The sequence below is a fragment of the Manis pentadactyla genome, chromosome 1 (genome assembly GCF_030020395.1).
Source record: "Manis pentadactyla isolate mManPen7 chromosome 1, mManPen7.hap1, whole genome shotgun sequence".
NCBI classification, from domain to species: Eukaryota; Metazoa; Chordata; class Mammalia; order Pholidota; family Manidae; genus Manis; species Manis pentadactyla.
The window spans coordinates 178,539,110-178,557,040 of NC_080019.1; the positions used below are offsets into that span (position 1 = coordinate 178,539,110).

The 17,931-nt window shown below is 50.0% G+C and overlaps 1 protein-coding gene across 5 annotated transcripts in view; it reads right to left on the reverse strand.

The window, feature by feature from the left end:
* Positions 1 to 17,931, reverse strand: part of MYLK (myosin light chain kinase) — a 263,764-nt gene that overhangs the window by 10,392 nt on the left and 235,441 nt on the right. For all 5 annotated transcript variants that reach the window (XM_057503366.1, XM_057503362.1, XM_036905492.2 and 2 more), the window contains 4 exons: positions 16,110 to 16,327; positions 13,955 to 14,078; positions 4,074 to 4,226; positions 1,443 to 1,566 (listed from right to left, as the gene is read on the reverse strand). In XM_057503366.1, the coding sequence (XP_057359349.1) occupies positions 1,443 to 1,566; positions 4,074 to 4,226; positions 13,955 to 14,078; positions 16,110 to 16,327 (619 nt within the window). The remainder of the gene's footprint in view (positions 1 to 1,442; positions 1,567 to 4,073; positions 4,227 to 13,954; positions 14,079 to 16,109; positions 16,328 to 17,931) is intronic.

Genomic DNA, 17,931 nt, shown 5'->3' on the forward strand with positions numbered 1-17,931 from the left:
CTAAACCTCCACACGCTGGGGACGGGGGAGCAGGGAGGGGGAGCAAGAACTGAAGCCCACTGTGGGGGGTCTGGCTGAGATGTGCAGGGGATGGTGGTCCCTTAAAGTCACACCCCTGAAGCCCCCCTTTGGCCTCTGCTCCTTCTCTTAATCTTTGTGTGAAGTTGTAGTGCTTGAGAAAACTGTGGTTTAGTCATCCTGTGTGGCGAACTACCAGTGCCCCAGTCACCCCTAGAATAGCGATTTCCTTTCCCTGCGCCACACAAGCAGGGCCTAAATACCCCGGTGCTCTGACTGCACCACTGCAGGCTCTGCACCTGATGGGCTGGCATAGCCAGGGTGAGCTCCTGCCTCTGGGCCTTCTCTTCCATCTGCTGTTATCCCCTCGTGGTGTTCCAGCCCATTCTCCAGTTTCAAACTTCTGCCCCTGACAGCATTTCCTCACAACCACATCCAATGCTGGTGTGACGGGCTCTTTTCTGTCCACACTCACATATATGGGAAGGAGAGCTATACTGATAGTTTACGATTCTTGGTGTGCGGTATGTCCTTTTATGTCTATTTGCTTCAACCCATCGCACTATACATTCCTTGAGTACAGAAACCATGCACCCTCCAGTAACCCAGGAATTTTATACTAGTGGTGATAATAAAAATAATAAGATAGATAAGGTCTCTGTGTTTTTAGATGATAATTTATCCATCTGCTAACAATCAGAGGCAATTTTGTTGTTGTTAGGACTGTGTGCTTGGAGCCAGACCCAGGGTTTGAATTCTGCTGTTCCCACTTACCAGCTAGGTGTTCCTGGGTGACTGTCCTAGCCTTTCTCTCCCTCAGTTTGTCTGAAAAGTGGGGCTAATAATAGTGCCTGCCTCCTAGGATTAAAAGACTTAATGCATAGAAAGTGCTTTGAATGTTCCCCAACACACAGTTAGCCCTCCATACGTATGAGCTGCTGGTCTTATCTCTGAACACTTCCCATGTGTCAGGCGATGTGCTAGAGGCCAGATGAAGATCATCTCATAATCCTCGTACCAATGCTGTGAAGTTAGTACCACTGTAATCCTCACTTTACAGATGAGAAAATAAAGGCACAGCAAGGCTGTCACTTGCCCAAGGACATGTAGCTAGTGAATTACCATCTCCCTGGAAGGTAGGCACACATCTCTCCTTATACAGCATGTGCCCACCTCCTTCATCATAAAGAAGTCATCACACTACCTTTAAGGAGATCACATGCTCCAAATGAAGTTGCCAAAGAATCCTAAAGGTGACATTGCTCATCCCTAGCCATGAAGACATGAAATGTCAGTTTTGATCCCAGACTATTTCAGAAACAAATTTAAACATTTCTGGAGTGAGGCCGGGCAAACAGGGAACAAGGCTTGAATACAGCAAACATGAGAGGCAGCATCCCGGTCCAGAGGGACCCCCTCATTACCTGCCACTTCCTTCTGGCCATGTACTTCTTCATCCGGTCCTTGGACAGTTTCTTGGCCTCCATGTTCTTGGTGTCTTTCATTAGCCATGGATGCTGAAGGCACTGGGTACAGTCCAGGCGGTTTCTGACAGAGACAGAGATCAGAGGATTTCTAAGCAGGAGGGGACCTCACAGACTGCTGGTCAAATCAGAAATGGGAGGTCACCTGTCCCCATCCCATGGGGGCAGAGCCCAGTCCTCTGCTCCCAGTCCACCCACCCTGATCAAGGCCACTGTGCTCCTGGCCTTTTTCCTCTCTTGGCCTGGGTTACACTGATTAGATCCAGAATAGGTTAGTGTTAAGAAGCAACTGGAGTCTCGCAGCCTACAGCTTAGGGTCTAGGAAGGCTAAATGCTGGAGCGCAGACAGTCACAAGCTGGTTGGCCCCATCGCCCAGTGTGGGGTCATTCCACTGGTCACATGCGAGCAGGGGGCTGTGGAGGCTGAATCCTTCTGTCGTCCTGTCTGGTGGAGGGAGAGGGAAACATTGGGCCCCAATCTCTTGAGAAATCACTGAACTCTCATCTTATGGTGTGGTTGGTTATCAGGGTTTTCCTGTTAAACACAGAGAGGTATGTCCCGCACATAACCTCTTACTTACAACAACCTGAGAACTGTACTGAAATTCACTTAATCTTTCTGAAAGCTCTGGGAATCTATAAATATTTCAGGGCCATCACCTTAATTGTTATGGGATTAACAAAGCCCAAAGAACCACATACTAACATGTGTAGAAAAATGAGTATAAGCACAGCAAAAGGGATCTTTAGCTAAAGGGATTATAGATTATTTCAATTTTTTAATATTCAAAATCTCTACAATTCACATGTATTAATTTTATAATAGAAAAATATTTTTAAGAAGTGTTGATAGAGGGAGATTTCTGGTTGGAGAGATGCTGAGTTTAAGAGTTTATGGGTATACATCAAGTATACTTGAATTAAAAATACATATATATATTTTTAAAAGAGTTTATTGGAATCTAGTGTCTTGATTTATTTGAAATCAATTTTTTGCTGAGGCCATTTTTTGAGCATAGAGGGGCCAACACAGCTCATTACTGAATTAATTCAAGGCCAGGTGAGAAAATAGGGTATATACACAATACCTCATTTACTAAATCTTCATTGGATGAACTTGGTTGACAAAAGCCATCCTTGGACCAGAGTTATTAGGAAGGCCTGCATCTCCCTGAGGCACCTACCAGTGGGGATCACTCATACGGGAAGGGAACCCAGATCCCCCGTAACATCTAGATTCTCCCTGGGTCCTGCCTACTTATGATACAAAGACTCTGAAAGCAAAATGCTAAAGAGATCTCACTGTCAGGGAGGGTGGAATGTAGCCTCTGGAGTTGAGCCCCGACATGGCTGAAAAGGACTGAGAGGTGCTTCTATAACCAGAGAGAACCATCTAAGGGACCCTCCAACATTGCTCCTTAGCAACTGCACTCTCCACCCCAAGCAGGATTTTTCCAGAGGGGAGCAAGATAACCAACAGCCTCTGGAGGTCTATGGGCCAGGCAGACAGGGCAGAGCACAGGCCACAAGGTCACCTGGAGAATGCAGAGCCTCCTGCCCACCTGTGCAACTGGCTGCCCTCCTCTCTCAGCCTCTGACTCACCTCCTATTTCAATACCACCCTTGCAGGGCAAAGCTTAGAGCTGCACCCTATTGCCCAGTGTGCCAGCTGGGGGCTCTGGGAGCCAGGCCCTGCCTGTCTGTCCATATATATGTGGAGTGGGCGAGGAGCCCAGAGGGTCGGCTGCTCTCGCCTGGCACCTCACCAGCCCCTTCCCCTGGGCAGGCCAGCCCTCCCTACACCTGCCTAGGCCTTCTTACCATCCTGCTTCAGTTCGCTGCTCCCTCTCACAGGGAGAGTCCTCACCCACAGATTCTGCCTCCCCGGCCCTCCCCAACTCCTCTGTAACTCCTCTTCTCTCACTTCCTGAGAGCCTTGTGTGTGCCCTTTCCTCACAGCCATCCATATGCCTGAACACACCAGCCTCCCCCTGCCCATGATTATTTTATATATTCCCCCACTGGCCATGTGGGCAGCCCTAGGAGGTGGAGGTGGGGAACCTCACAGCCCACACAGAGATGGAGCTGGGAGGGGGCTGAGCCCAGTGGTCTGAGACCACAGTCTCACTTTGGCCCGTGGGAGAAGGTACCTGGCCTATTAGAGCAGGCAGTTCTTAAATAATTTAGATTTAGGAAAAACCCACCAAGCTAGAGTAGCCTGGGGATATGATCAGGACCCACAAATAAGACATTTCCCGGGCAACCCTGAAGCAGGACTGAGATTTCAGCACAGCTTCTACAGGCCATAAATTACTCGGAGAACAAAACGGCCCATTTACTCATGCACTGCCCTGTCCCTCAACACTCAGCCAAGCATTTCTTTTCAAGTGAGGTTTCTGTGCTTCTAAAAACCAGTACAGTGTCTGGACTAAGGGCAGAGGCCTAGGAAGACCCCCCACCCCACGCCCCCCCAGGTGAGGAGGGACCCGAGACAGGCAGAGGAGTCCCTGCTTCTGGACACCAGCCCAGCGGAGGGGGGTGGCTGACAAGGCTGAAATCTCAACTCATTACTTCATATCTTTCTTCAGCAAATTGCTGATAAAATCCTTGGCATCATCGGAGATCTCGTCAAAGGCCTCGTCATCGAAGTCCCACGTGGCCGAGGTGACGTTGGCTAAGGTTTCGTTGTCGTTGTCCCCCATGAAAGGGGAAAGTCCACTGACCCTGGGAGATAAAAGCAGGAGAGCAGATGAAGGGGGTGGACAGGCAGGGTCATCCCCCAGTGGAGGTCAGAGGTCAGGCACCCCCGAACACCCTTGTGCGTGTCTCCCCCACTCTAGAAATGAAGACCCTGGGTGGCTCCCCGGGCTTCTGTGGCTCAGCCTCTTCTTGATGCTCACTGTACTTCCGGGGCATTGCCTGCAGCCCCAGATGTGTTGAGACCAGCTGCAGTGAGGCCGAGGCAGGAGGAAGTCACCTCCGTCCTGACTTCCACATGGCCTGCAGCAGGGCCATCCTCCCTGGGTCCTATGCCTCCTCAAAGCCCAGGCCGGAGCTTCGTCCCCCAGACACTCCTCCAGGGTCCCTGGGTGGGGCGTCCCTTCCTCCCGCTGTTCCGACTAGTCCTGCGGCCTGGCCTCATCACTGCCCTGGGGGGCTCCCTGCCATCTCATCCTCAAACCCACCAGCTCCAACCAGAGGGCCCAGCACACGGCACACTCAGCAAGGGCCTGTGGCCGGACGGTGGACTGTGAGCCAGCCACGGGCTTGGTGACCCATCTGCACTGGAGCTCAGTGTGCCGGAGGCATTCAGGCCAAACCCAAAGTGGCCCTAAGAGGCACCATGCAGAGGAAACAGCACTGCTGCTCGTTTGCTGGCTGGCCTTCGACTACCCCCATCTCTGGGTCTCATCTTCCTCCTCTGTAAAGTGGAGAAGCCACTGCCCAGCTGCGGAGTGGTCACCACTTCTGACTCTACTTGTTTCTCCCCCTCCTCCTCCTCCATCATCATCATCATGGCAGCAAACATTTATCCAACATTTACTGTGTGGGCAAAGAGCTTCAAATGGAGTAACGCATTCAGTCTGAACATCACCCTATAACCCAGGTAATCGATTGACAGAGGAGGAAACTGGGGCACCGAGTGGGTTAGGAAACTTGCCCAAGGATTCACGGTCAGTGAGATTTAAACCCAGGCATCTGTCTCTAGAGCCTGTGTCTTAGCTGCTACTTTATATGAGTATTTCTATGAAGATGGGGTAAATCGTGGTGCATAGCACCAGCCTGAGGCCTGGTCCATAGGAATGGGCTCAGTCCACAACCATAGGTTTTATATAGTTCTTCTGCATATAGTTCACCCCCTTTGCCTGACCAATCTGATCTCAGGAATGATTCATTTACCAATAGCTTAAGACAAATAAAATGTGGAAGGTAAAGTATCTCAGAGCTGAACAGACTTATGGCTTACTGGCCTCACCCATCACTTCTGTGCCACTCATCTCCACCTAGCCAGCACCCCCCTACTCATCCTGACCTTGGGCTAGCCTCGTGGCCTTGAGGTCTGTGCAGTGTGTATAGAGCCCCTCCCTCATCAGGCCCCACTCCTAGTTTAATGCTTGACTGCTGTCATCTTAACATTCCTAATAGGGTTTGAACAAGTCACTGTACCTTTTTTATTTTGCACTGAACCCCACAAATTATGTAGCTGGTCCTGCCTTGACCTCACCTGAACTCCATGATGGATCTAGGGCCTCATGCCTTCAACCTTCCAAGTTAAGGCTTCACTAATGTCCTTTCCCACAAATCCTTATAAATCCGTCTTCGTAAACAATAATACAAACCCTTCCATAGATGTTTTGGCATTCAAAAAGCCTCAGTTTATGAAATACTTTTGTACCTGATGTTTCACAAAACAAAACCCAGTGAAATACTGTTGCTGGACAGCTGTTTGGGGAGGTCTCTCCCTGCACAGCAGGTAAAGCACTAGAAGAAACCTCAGCCTGGACAGGGGAGGGTTCTTGACTCTGGATGAGAAAGAATTCTCTAACAGGTCTGATGGGTGCAGGTAAGGAAGGAATTCACTAAAGCGTGAGTGGTAGGGAATGGCAGCTTCCTTGCAGCAGCGGAGAGCAGGGAGGCACAGAAGGAAAGAGGGAAAGTTTATTGAACTCCTTTTTGGTTGAGGGCAGATCCCTTGCCAACTCCTGAAGCCAGGATCAGTTGGCATCCCGTGTCCACTTGGATCTGCACAGCATGGGGACTAGCCCCTGCCGCTCCAGGATTTGGAGAAACCATGGAGCACAGGATGGAGTGAGATTATGTTCTGAGAACTTCCCAAAGAAAGGAGATTTTCAGGCAAACTACTAAGAGCAGATTGCATAGCTGCGGTTTCATCCGGGCCACCCAGACGATGGGAACTTGCAGGCCCAAATCTGAGCTCTCAGCAAACCCCTCCCTACTTATCAGGAATAAAACAGAGACAGAGCCAAGACTTGAAAATAGAATGAAATAGCAAAGAGACAAAACGCAATAATTTGAGGTGAGAAAGCTTTATTTAAAAGTACACACTTAAAGAAAGGCAAGTGCGGGCATCCTCAGAGAGGAGGTGCACTGAAAGGCTGGGGATTCTGTCTTTTAAGGTTTTCCAGGAATGGGGCAAAGGGCAGGGTGGTGGTTGTTGGGTGTAGGCTTGACTTGTGGTCTCATGATGTCCCTCTCTGGTGAGAGACATTATGTTACTATCTACAGTCAGTCCTCTAGATAATTCTGTAAGAGAAACTAAACACAGGGAGTTTATTGATCTGGTTCTTCTCTAAGATAGTGATTGCCCACAAGCAGTGGGGACATATCATTTAGGACTACTTGCACTGCTGCTGCCATAACGTAGGCTGTTGGCTGATTACTAAAGAATCTGTTAGGAATCTTACTTCTCAACTCTCTTCTTTTTAAAATGGAGTCTTGGCCTTAAGATGGAGACCCTCTTGTTCTTACTATGCTGTTAAGATCTCAGCCTTTTTTGGAAACTGAATCATGATGCTTGTCCCATGTCCTTGTCCTGCCTCAATACTTCAAGGAAAACTTGCCATGGGAGGAACCCTCTGGTGAAACATTTTGTAAAAAGAAGGCTTTTGCAATGGGACTGATCTCACCTTAATCAATACATTTGTTTTTTAATAATAGAGTTTCATAAATGGCATTGAAGTATCTTAAAACAAGACATCAATTATGTTTCAAGAAGGCATGGGGATGGTCATTTTTGGTCACATCACAGTGAGGGAAGGGTGGGGCTTAGCAGCCCCAAGTCTGCACCATTATATGCCACTTCTCTCCCCTTTATATACCAAGGGTACTGGGAGAGAATTCCTAGGGGCCCCCAACTTACCCCACCTCTGTGACCCTGTGTGACCTAAGCTAGCCCCATCAGGAAGCAGCCTGACTGTTACTTATCAATTACCTGCTTTCTTCTGTCTTTATATTTTCCATTTGAAACAAAGAGTGGGGGAAAGTCCTCGAGCATTCCAAAAGATCACAGCAAAAGCAAACAACTCTGCTGTGGAATGCTGAAAGCTCTTTTTCTGTAAACGTCCTTTCCTAATTAGGAACTGTAATCCTGCAAAGACACAGCTTAATCTTTGTAATGTTCACAGTCAGGGAGAGCCTCCTCACCTCCCCGCCTCTAGTGCTTCTCCTTCCTGGCAGCCCATCCATCTGATACCCTGAGCCACAGCTGGCTCCCTGCCTGCCGGAGCTTCCCCAGCATTCCCCCTGCTAAAAAAGTACATCTCTAAAAGAAAACTTGCAATATATGCAGAACATGACGACAGAGAGGGTTCAAATTTTAGTAATGCTGCTGGTTGGGAGTGGGATTTTGCAGGATTTTTTTTGAACTTTCTTTTTTGGGGCTTTTTCTTTATTGCTTGAATTTGCATAGGATAATTGTAACTCGGGGGAAAATGTGTTTCCAGCCCAGGGCAAGTAAACCTTTGAAGCGGAAATCAGTCAAAGGGAAAAATAAAGTGGGAGAAACCTGTTTATTGCTTACAAGAAGTATACTCCATTCACCCGTGTCTCTCCCTGTCCTGGGTGGGAAGAAGCAAAAAACCTCTCCTGTCCTGGAGCTGTTCTCTCCTCCACACCCCCTTGTAATCACCTATTGATATGGAGATGCACTAAGGGCAGGCGAAAGATTATGGGATTAATTGCTATTTTACCCACAATAATAAATAGTTTGGGTTGATCAATCCAATCAACAAATGTAATGACCTTAGTGTTAAAAATACAACTATTCACCTCTCTTCCTGTGGGATTGTTTTGAGCTGAAGGCAATGAGCTCTTTGCCCTCCTCTTTCTGTCTTAAAGCAGGACATAAATTTTTCTTTGCTTAGCTGACATGAACTTCATCTTGTAAAGGTGTCCTCCTCAGAAGAGGAGAAAGACATTTTATCTGCATAACAAACTTAGACAACTTTGATTTACTGTACATGTCCTAGTTACGTCCTCACAATTTACCCCCTCCTGAACCCCTTTTCCTTTGTTTAGTTATTTCTCTGCAATTCATCGCTTTTTGTTGAAATAGTGAGACAGAGACCGTGGATGTAGTCAGAGTAGGGTGAGGGCCTCCAGAGGGGACAGGGCGGGATATTTGCAGTCAGAGCAATGTAACTACATGCAAGGAACCCGCCCCCCACCCCTGCTAAAACTCTATGTTAAACATTGAGCTCTAGAATCATTCTTCAGTGAAATCAGTTAATGTTCCCCAGATAAAGAAGAGTAGCACATGTTTTATTATGCTAACCATTTATAATCATGTGTAAGGTTCACTTCAGCATACTAAAAGGCCCAGGCCTCTGTGCTGTCTTTCTTCCTTCAGATCTGATGACGTGATTTTGCAAACTGGGCAACTAATATAGCAAGTAAGCCCAGGCATAAACAACACAGTAAAAGGCAGGAAGGAATCCACCTTAAAGATAAGATTGCATTTTAATACCCAGGAAATTAAGACGTTAGAAATTCTTAACTTACTGTTTAGCAAACAATACCTCAGCCCACCTTGGGGGCCAAGCAGGTGGCCTTGTTTCATATGCTCCCAGACCAAGATGCTGGTATCTCAGAGAGAAATCATCAGAGGAAGTTGCTTGTGTTAAGTTAATTCTAAATATTCAGGGATCACTTAACAAGCCCACACCCCTAAGGTTTTTTCATGTTCTCGAAAAATCCTCAACTGTCTATAAAACCCCCTAGACAACGCACCACTACGGACTCTCTTGTCCCCTCCTGGCGTGAGCTAGGAGCTCTGTCCTTTCACTTTATCTCTAAATAAAAGCCTGTACCTTGCTCTCCTGCCTTGACTGTTTGTGAAGCTCATTCTTCGGCTACGCAAACAAGAACCCTGGCATCAATAGTATATGAGCCCCAAATTCTAACTGCCTCCTTGAGTCACATTTTTTTGTGAACTCCTATGCATATCCATAATTAAATCTGTTTATTTTTCTCTAGTTAATGTCAGTTTTATTTACAGGCCTCTCAACTCCGGACCTCTGAGGGTAGAGGGAAGTTTTTTTCCCTCAGTGTAACCAAACAGATTTCTCTAGTTTTCACAAAATTGTAACCTGTGTGGGCAAGTTATTGGATGCTGTACTTCTTCACTTGCTATTGCCTTTCACAAGTGTATAGAGTCTTCACGGTCATTTCTAATGGTCAAATATTAGCCTTTATGCTGATGATTCACAAAGGTCATGACTACAGGGTATTCTAATTTCTTAATTCTTAATTTCTCACTGCAGCAAAACTTTGCCCAGGGAATCTGATGCAGAGGTTGGTTCTGCTCTCTGGGCAGAAGTCAGGAGAGAGAAGGGTGCAGAGAGGCCCCCTGAACTACACTTTCTCCACGGTGGTTTTCAAGCAGCGGGTGACCCTGTTATATGAATGGCCAGTGAAAGGGTCCACATGTGTACCAGCAGAACAAGTGACTGCAGAGAAAGGGGTTAGTCTTTTATCCCAGTTTAGCCTCAGGAGGCCTGGGCACGAACCACAGGAAGCTGGATATTGTTTTGTGCAGTGGCCTAGAAGCAGAGACCTGGGTTTTATCACCCAATCACAGCCCAAGTGTCTGGAGAGCAAAACCTGAGGGTGGTGCCTGGGCCTGCTCGGAGGTGACAGGAGCTAGAATCAGAGAGCATGCTGGGCTCAGTGACACAGAGGGCAGGGGCAGCTGTGCGTGGGGCCCCCAGATAGCTGATCTGAAGGGCCCAGCATCCAAACACAGTAGAGTTGGCACCCGATGCTTGGGTACAAGGACCTTGCAACCACTCACTGGCTGCTGCCCCGGAAGTGAGACTGGATGGGGATGGCCCCACTCTGTGCACCATGGAGGGTGCCCAGCTGAGCTGAACTGGGAAGCCTGTCACAGCCCAGTAGGAAGAGGGTGGGGAGGAGAAAGCGGAGCAGTACTTGCTCTTCACCTTGGTTTGGGGGAGGGCAGGGAGAGAAGGAATTCTGTAGTAGGGGTGAGGGCAGGGCCCAGAGAAGGGTTCTGGTGTCCGCACAGGCAGTCAGGGGACACCAGCTCCTCAGGAAATAGCCCAGAGGAGGCTGGAGAGGGAAGGAGGTCTTGGAGAAGGAGGCGAAGCCTACAATGCCTCGTAGTTGAAGTGGGCCTTGAGCACCCATCTTCTCTCCTCCAGCCGAAACCAAGGTGCTGTGGACACCAGAAGAGTGTCCGGAAGATTCACAAAATCTACTTTCTCCCTTCGAAATCAGGGGTGAGAGGGTAGGGGGCCCCACAACCCCACCTGCTACATCGCTACTCTACCTGCCAAACCTGGGTGAGCAGTGGGGCCAAGTTTCCAGTAGGGACAGGATCTGCCCTGATCCCTCCACGGGGTTGGAGAAGGAATTCCTCTAACAAATTTACAACAGCCCAGAGACCCAGCTGGCTGCTTAGGAGGCACTCACCAAATATGTGTTGAATAATAAATAAGTGATCACCTGTCCCCCCAATCTCTCAGGGCCCAAAAAGGACATGGGAAGGACTTCTCTGGGACGAATGTAGAGGGCGGTCCTGCCAAGGACTGCCAGACAACCGAAGGCGGGACAGAGGGTGCACGTGGGCTGTCAGAGCAGCTCTTCTGGGGCTTCCAGCAGCAATTCTAGAATTTTGCATAGTAGGGACTGAAAGGAAGCAATCTGGCTGGCTCAAATTCTCGTTTTTTGGCACCCTGTGCTCTGCTGAGAGCCTGAGCTTGGAAGCAGACCTCCCAGACCTCAGTCCCCACTGGGAGACCGAGCAGGATCAGTCCCAGAGGGCAGAACAGCCCACAGCAGAGGTGCAGGAGGCTGTGCAGGGCTGACCAGTGTCTATCATGCCCTCTCCTCATCTTCGTCCCTGCCACACATTCCTCTCCCCGATCCTCACACCCTCTTGCCCAAACGCCTTCAGGCTGGAGCCCCATTTGTCAAAATTATTTTCTCCCCATTTCAAAAAGCTCCTCCATGTTTCTTGGTCTTAGCTTTGAAGTAATCTAGTAAATAATATATTATCTAAGTTGCTATGTTCTTCCACTGGAAGGATTTTCATTTTAAAATAAACTGCTCTCATGATCCAGTAATTCTATTTCTAGATAATACATCCAACAGAAAGTGTAAGTATAGTCACTAAAACACACATACCAAAATGCCTGAAATACCCCCAACTGGGATCTATTCCCAAGCCCATCAATGTACACTGGATACATAAACTGGGTGATGTTCACACAGCAGTGTTACACAACACCCACAGAGAAGGGAAAATCTACACCTATACACAATCATATGAATGGCTCCCACAATGTTAAACAAAAGCCAGACATGTACGATTTGTTTATATCAAGTTCAGGAACAGGCAAACTAATGCATGACATTAGATATGAGGGTGATGGCACCTCTCGGGGGATGGTAACTGGGCAGGGCACCGGGAGGGCTGCAGGGGCCCTGGGGGTGCTTGGTTTCCTGATCGGGGTATAGGTTACACGGGTGTGTTCTTTGTGAAAATCTACTGAGCCACTACTCAGTGACTAAAATTTACTAAAATGAGGACAAATGCTCTCATTTTCCCAGCACTGTCCTCATTTTAGCACCCACAGTTCTGTATCCTGGGAAACCCATCAGTCCTGGGTGAACTGGGATGACTGGTCACCCTCTAGGACTGTGGGGAGTGGGCAGCCATGTGGGCTGCCTCAACCCGGGTCACCTCAATGCCAAGTGAAGGCTAAGTCCCTTCCATGACCCACTTCCAGGTTTGTTCTGAGGATTAAACAAGAGCCCATGTGAAATCTGTGGCTGCAGATGATCCAGATACCACAGCAGTGGGAAAACTGATGGGTACAATCAGGTAAGACTCCCTGATGGCTGCAGAGGGACCCAGGGACCAAGACGGCCATACAACGGCCATACAATGAACAGAGCGAGCTGACTAGAGACTGTTTCTCAAAAGTCAGGTGTCTCTCCCGGGGCCAGAGACCTGGTGTGGGCGCCATCCAGCCTCAGAAGGGGCGGGGGGGGGGCCCACTGTCCTTCCTGAAACCCCTTGTCTACCAAGGGAGGCAGGAGGGTGGACCCTGGCACAGTATTCTGTACTCATTAGCTCCCTTTCTCTGCAAGTGGGGCTGCGGAAGGGAGGGGAAGAGGCACACACTCCTGGCCGGGGGGTTGATTCCGTGCTGCTCCCGGGGAGGCTGTGTGGTGCGGTGACCCTGGGCAGGGAGAAGACGACTCTGGGGCACAGAATCCACGAGGCAGGTTCGACTGAGAAGTCTGTCCTAACAGGCCACAGTTGGAGTAAAACTCCCGAGTGTGTGAAAAGGCCACATTGCACAAAATAATCACTCCCCTTCTGCCAAAGCTTCCTAACAGTTCCTAAACCTTCCAAAGGTTCCTAAACCTGGCTGTGCAGCAGAATCACCTATGGCCATTTCTGACATTAGGGTCTGAAGACCCAGGGATCTAAGAAAATGTTCTCAAGGGTCCTCCTCAAATTTTCTGTGAAAATGTTAAATTTTTCCTTTTGCTTTATCAACAAAAAATATGTTTTTAAAATGAATGGAAGCATAGCAACATCTTCAGGGAAACCATACCACAAGCTCAGGGCCTGCCTCAGCTGGGGGCTTCAGAGACTAAATCAGTGAGAGCCCAAGGTGTGTTCTAGAGCCTGGTACTCAAAGAACCAGGTCCAAAGTCCTTGCACCAGTGCTGTCAGCAACCTGGAACCTGCTAGAAATCTGGAACTCTCAGGTCCCCCAGACCTTCTGAATCAGAATCTGCAACCTACTGAGGCCTAGGTGACTCGTGCACATAACTTTCTGCAGCACTGGTCTAGATTACTGGCTTCCACTCATCACTGTTAACTGAAATGTTTTGTATTTTCCACCTGACTTCCCAGTTCCAATTGCTTTGTGGCTTCCTGTTGTCTGTTGGCCTGTCTGCAGACTCTGTCATCAAAAGTGCTTATAAATTTGTCCATTTACTAGACTCAGAGGCGAGGATGAGGCCGGAGCCCCCCTGCTGGGAGGATGGGGTGCTGCCCTCAGAAGACAATGGTGATGCCAGGAGAAGCGTGCCTGGATCCCCTTCCCTGGGGACCCACTTACATAAGTGAAGGTAAATTATGTGGCACTAGCCCCATTCCCACCCTCCTGACCAAAGGCCCCAGACTGGCCAGCCTCAGGGACAGTGAAAGGCTCAGAATGGGGGATCTCCGTGTGCGGAGCTAGACGCTCCTGCAGAAGGGTGACATGAGCTGCCGGTCTTAGCGGTACAGGAGCAGGGCAGGCTGGCATGGATGGGGACAGGAGCCTGCTGCCCCCCTAACCCTGGGGTGGGTCCACCTCCATGACTCACCCTGACCCCTTCAATGTTAGGGCAGCCTGGGGACCCTTCCAGGGACTCTGTGCCCACTCCCCACATGCCCCGAGACTCACAGGATGTAGCAGATGACCCCGATGCTCCACATGTCTGTGGCGTAGCCAATGGGCTCATAGTTGATCACTTCAGGTGCCACAAACTCTGGGGTGCCAAAGAGGACCTTCAGAGACCCCGCATTCTCTGTAACCAGGATGGAGAGGGATCAATCACCAGAACATCCTGGAGCCCACCCACAGGAGGGAGAGTCGAGGCCTGACCCTCAGCTGCTCTCTTATCAAGGCCCAGAGAGGCTTGGCCTCCTCACCGAACAAGCGATCAATGCACCGGTGAGACGGACAAACTGCAGACCCACCTCCAATGGCCTGAGCAGGCTGGGGTCGGGGAGGAGAGGTGGTTAAAGCTCCTGCCCCCAAATGGTCTCTCATGTGTATGTCTCTCCCTTGAGCTCCCGAGGCAGGGACCGTGACCCGTACTCGACAATGTTCTCTGAACTTCACTAGGTACTAGGTACCCTGCTGCCTGCTTTGCAAGGACTTTCCTATTTAATATTCTCGACAACCTTAAGGGGGAGGTATGACCCCCGTGCTCCTGAGGAGGAAGACGAGGCCCAGGGACGTGGAGTGATCTACCTGCCCAGTTAATAGTGGGGTCAGAGCCTACACCCGGGCGGTCTGACTCCTGAGCCATGCCCTTCGCTCCCCTCCATGGCTTCTCTCTGTGTAGCGTCATACCTCTCCTCTGTCTCTCCTCCCAGGAGCTGCCAGGAGGATAGTCGGGAAAAACCTTGACCCCAAGGTGGTGCCTCTGAGCCATAGAGGGCAAGAGATGCCTAGCAAGATGCATACAGGTACCAGCTTTCATAGGTGCCAGCTCCTGGGGGATCTTGTCAGCAGTGGGGGGTGACACACCTTTGGCCTGTGGGCTGCACCTCCTGTTTAACTTTGGAGCCCACAGCAAATGTTCTAAGAAAAAGCATTTCACAGCCCTCAGACATGGAAGCTCTGCTCCAACTCCAGCCCGAACCCTTCGTGCTACACTTTAACCCTCCCAGTTCCTGGGCCTTGGTGGACACCACTGCCCCTCATAGCCCCTCACTAAGGGAGCCTGTGTGCCATATTCCTGGGGCTCTGACACTGCCAGCCCCTGAGGCCAGTGGTGCCCTATTGGTTTAAATTACTAGTTTAAGTTATTATTTGTTTAAATTACTGTTCACCAGCTGTTGCCCCCACACACACCTTCCGCAGGGGGGAGGGGCACAGGCCCATTCACCCAACACCAGCACAGATCCGTCACCGGGGAGTCACAGCCTGGCAGGACCGTGCATCCTCTGTCTCCCCTTTATGACGGGGTATCCTGGAAGGAGATTTACCAGGCAGCATCAGCTAACCCCAGAGGGCAGTGAAGGGAGAGCCCCCAGTGCCAGCCCTCAGGCTCCTCGCTGGGCAGGCAGTGTCAGGGGCTGGAAGGTGAAGCTCTCTCCCCAGTTACTGAGGCATCAAAGAGCCACCTAGTCAGGGGGGGCATGTGAGGCAGGCATCAACCGAAATGACTCCAGGGCTGGGGACGAATGTCCCGAGCACCTCCCCCCAGCCCCTGGCCCCCGCCCCTGCGCGGGCAGAGCAGTGGCTCTTCAGAGGACACTGAACTGGGTCTGGGGTCCTTAGTCCAGCCCCAGCTCGTGGGGGGGCCTGCTCGCCAAAGCTACTGTGAACTCAGCTTCCTAGTCTCTAAATAGGGCCTCATAAAATCTGCCCTGCCTACCTCACAGGGCCACTGCAAGAATCAAAGGAAAGGAAGTATGTGGAAGTGCTCTGGAAGCTGGACAGTGATGCAAATGAGAGGAAGCACCGTCACCGAAATGAGTTAGGCTGCTGCAGGCACCCAAGGGAAAAATATAAGAGGGGATAAAGATGACGATAAAATAAACAGCTAAAGCCCGCTACGTACAAGGCCCCACCTTTTCACTTCACCTGTCAGAACGTATCTGATCCCCCTAACAGCTCCATCCGGTGGGTACGACAGGTACCCCATTTTACAGACAATGTATGTGAGACTCAGAGTCACCAGCTTGTAAGTGGGAGGCACAGGGTTTGAACCTGAGCAGCCTCTGTGCTGTCATGAACCCCAAAGCTGCACATTCCCTCTAAGACCCAGCATGTGGAGCACAGCAACAGCGCGTTGGGGACCACAGGGAAGGCGGATCTGCCTTACCCAGCTTTCTGGCCAGACCGAAGTCGATGAGCTTGATCCTGGTGCCTGTCTTGTTGACACACATGATGTTCTCGGGCTTGAGGTCCAAGTGCACAATGCCCTGCTTGTGGATGTACTCCACCCCCTCCGAGATCTGCCTCATGTACTTGATGCACTCCCGCTCCGTCAGCTCAAAGTCCTCGTCAATGATGCGCTCGAACAGCTCACCCCCAGACACGCTGTGGGAACACAAGGGGTGGTCAGGCCACAGGACCGTGGAGCCTGGGCTGAAAGGGAGTCTGGCCAAGGGCAGGCTGAGGGGTGGGGCGCTGGCAGGAAAGCCCAAGGCATGGGCGTGCTGGGCACCTTCTGCAGCTCCGTGAGTCCCAGGCCACTGTCCCCTTACGCTGGTCCCAGTCTTCCAACGGGCAAGAAGGGCCTGGGCTTCCTGGTTTCCTGCTTTGGGGACCCTGTCTGAACACACTAAGCTGCTGGTGGATGCAGGGAAGTATCTAGGCTGGTGGTTTCAGGGATGGTCCTGAACTGGGAGATCCAGACATGATCTTCTTAGCAAAACAGGTAACCATCTGGCAGCGTCCTTCCCCAAACGCCTATAGACGTGTAAGTGATCGTTCTTGTATGCCAGCTGTGTCTTTAGTCACAGAGAATTGATGTTTAAATACTCACAGTACCATAAGCATTTGTTTTGCAGAGCTGGGAACAGGAAACTATCTTCCATAATAAGTAGCCTCAGCACATTTTCCTGAAGTCATTCACTGTAACCCACTATACTTACAGCTGTGATGGGTTTGCTCCTCTGGCTGGGCCTAGAGCATCATTTCAGCCCTTTCAGCGATAACTAGCTCATCTCACCTGCTTGCTTGCCCAGGCTGTAAGTGTAGGACACACATCCTTCCTGCCTGGATAGACTGGAATCCTGGCCATGGTGTTGCTGGGGCTCACAGCAGGCATGGTTTGCTACGGACTACTCCAGAGGCTACAGCTGGCCGGCACACGACCCTTGCGTGCAATGCATGGCCATGCTGCCTGAGCCACATGTGTGCTTTCTGTTCCCCTGTCCAGTCCTCTGAGCCACCTTGCTTGCTGCTCAGAAACTTTAAAACATTTCCCTGGTGACTTCTGTAGCATCTGGACATCAGTAGCTCTTTTCTATAACTTCCTATAGGTCCACCAGCTGAATAAGGCTGGGCGGGCTTCATTCTGGGCCTGACCTCTTCCAAGGGCCTTCCCTCTTCTAAGGGAAATCATCATGAAGAAAGAAAAGTGCTTAATTTGAATCTTATCTCTGCCTTTTACAGGCTGTGTGACCTTGGACAAGTTACTTAACCTTTTTGAGCCTCAGTTCCTCATCTGTCCCTACCCCACAGAGTTGTTAGGAATGAAGGATCTTTTATAAAGCATCATGCCTGACACATAGCAGATGCTCTGCATATATTAATTACTGTTTGACAACCTGTGGCAGGCCAAGTGGACCCCTGAGGGAAAGACAGACAGGGACACACCATGGGACCCACACCACAGCCTCTGTCGCCACAGGACAAACACTTTCACTTCTGGAGGGACTGAGCTGGGAAAGGTCAGTCTGTGCCTCTGGCTGCTGGGGGACGCCCTGAAAGGGACACTTTAAAACCAACCAAGATGGATGACATGATAGTGCACATAAAAAACCCTAAAGAATCCACTCCAAAACTACTAGGTCTAATACCTGAATTCAGCAAAGTTGCGGGATACAAAATTAATACACTGAAATCTGTTGCATTCCTATACACTAACGATGAACTAGCAGAAAGAGAAATCAGGAAAACAATTCCATTCATAATTG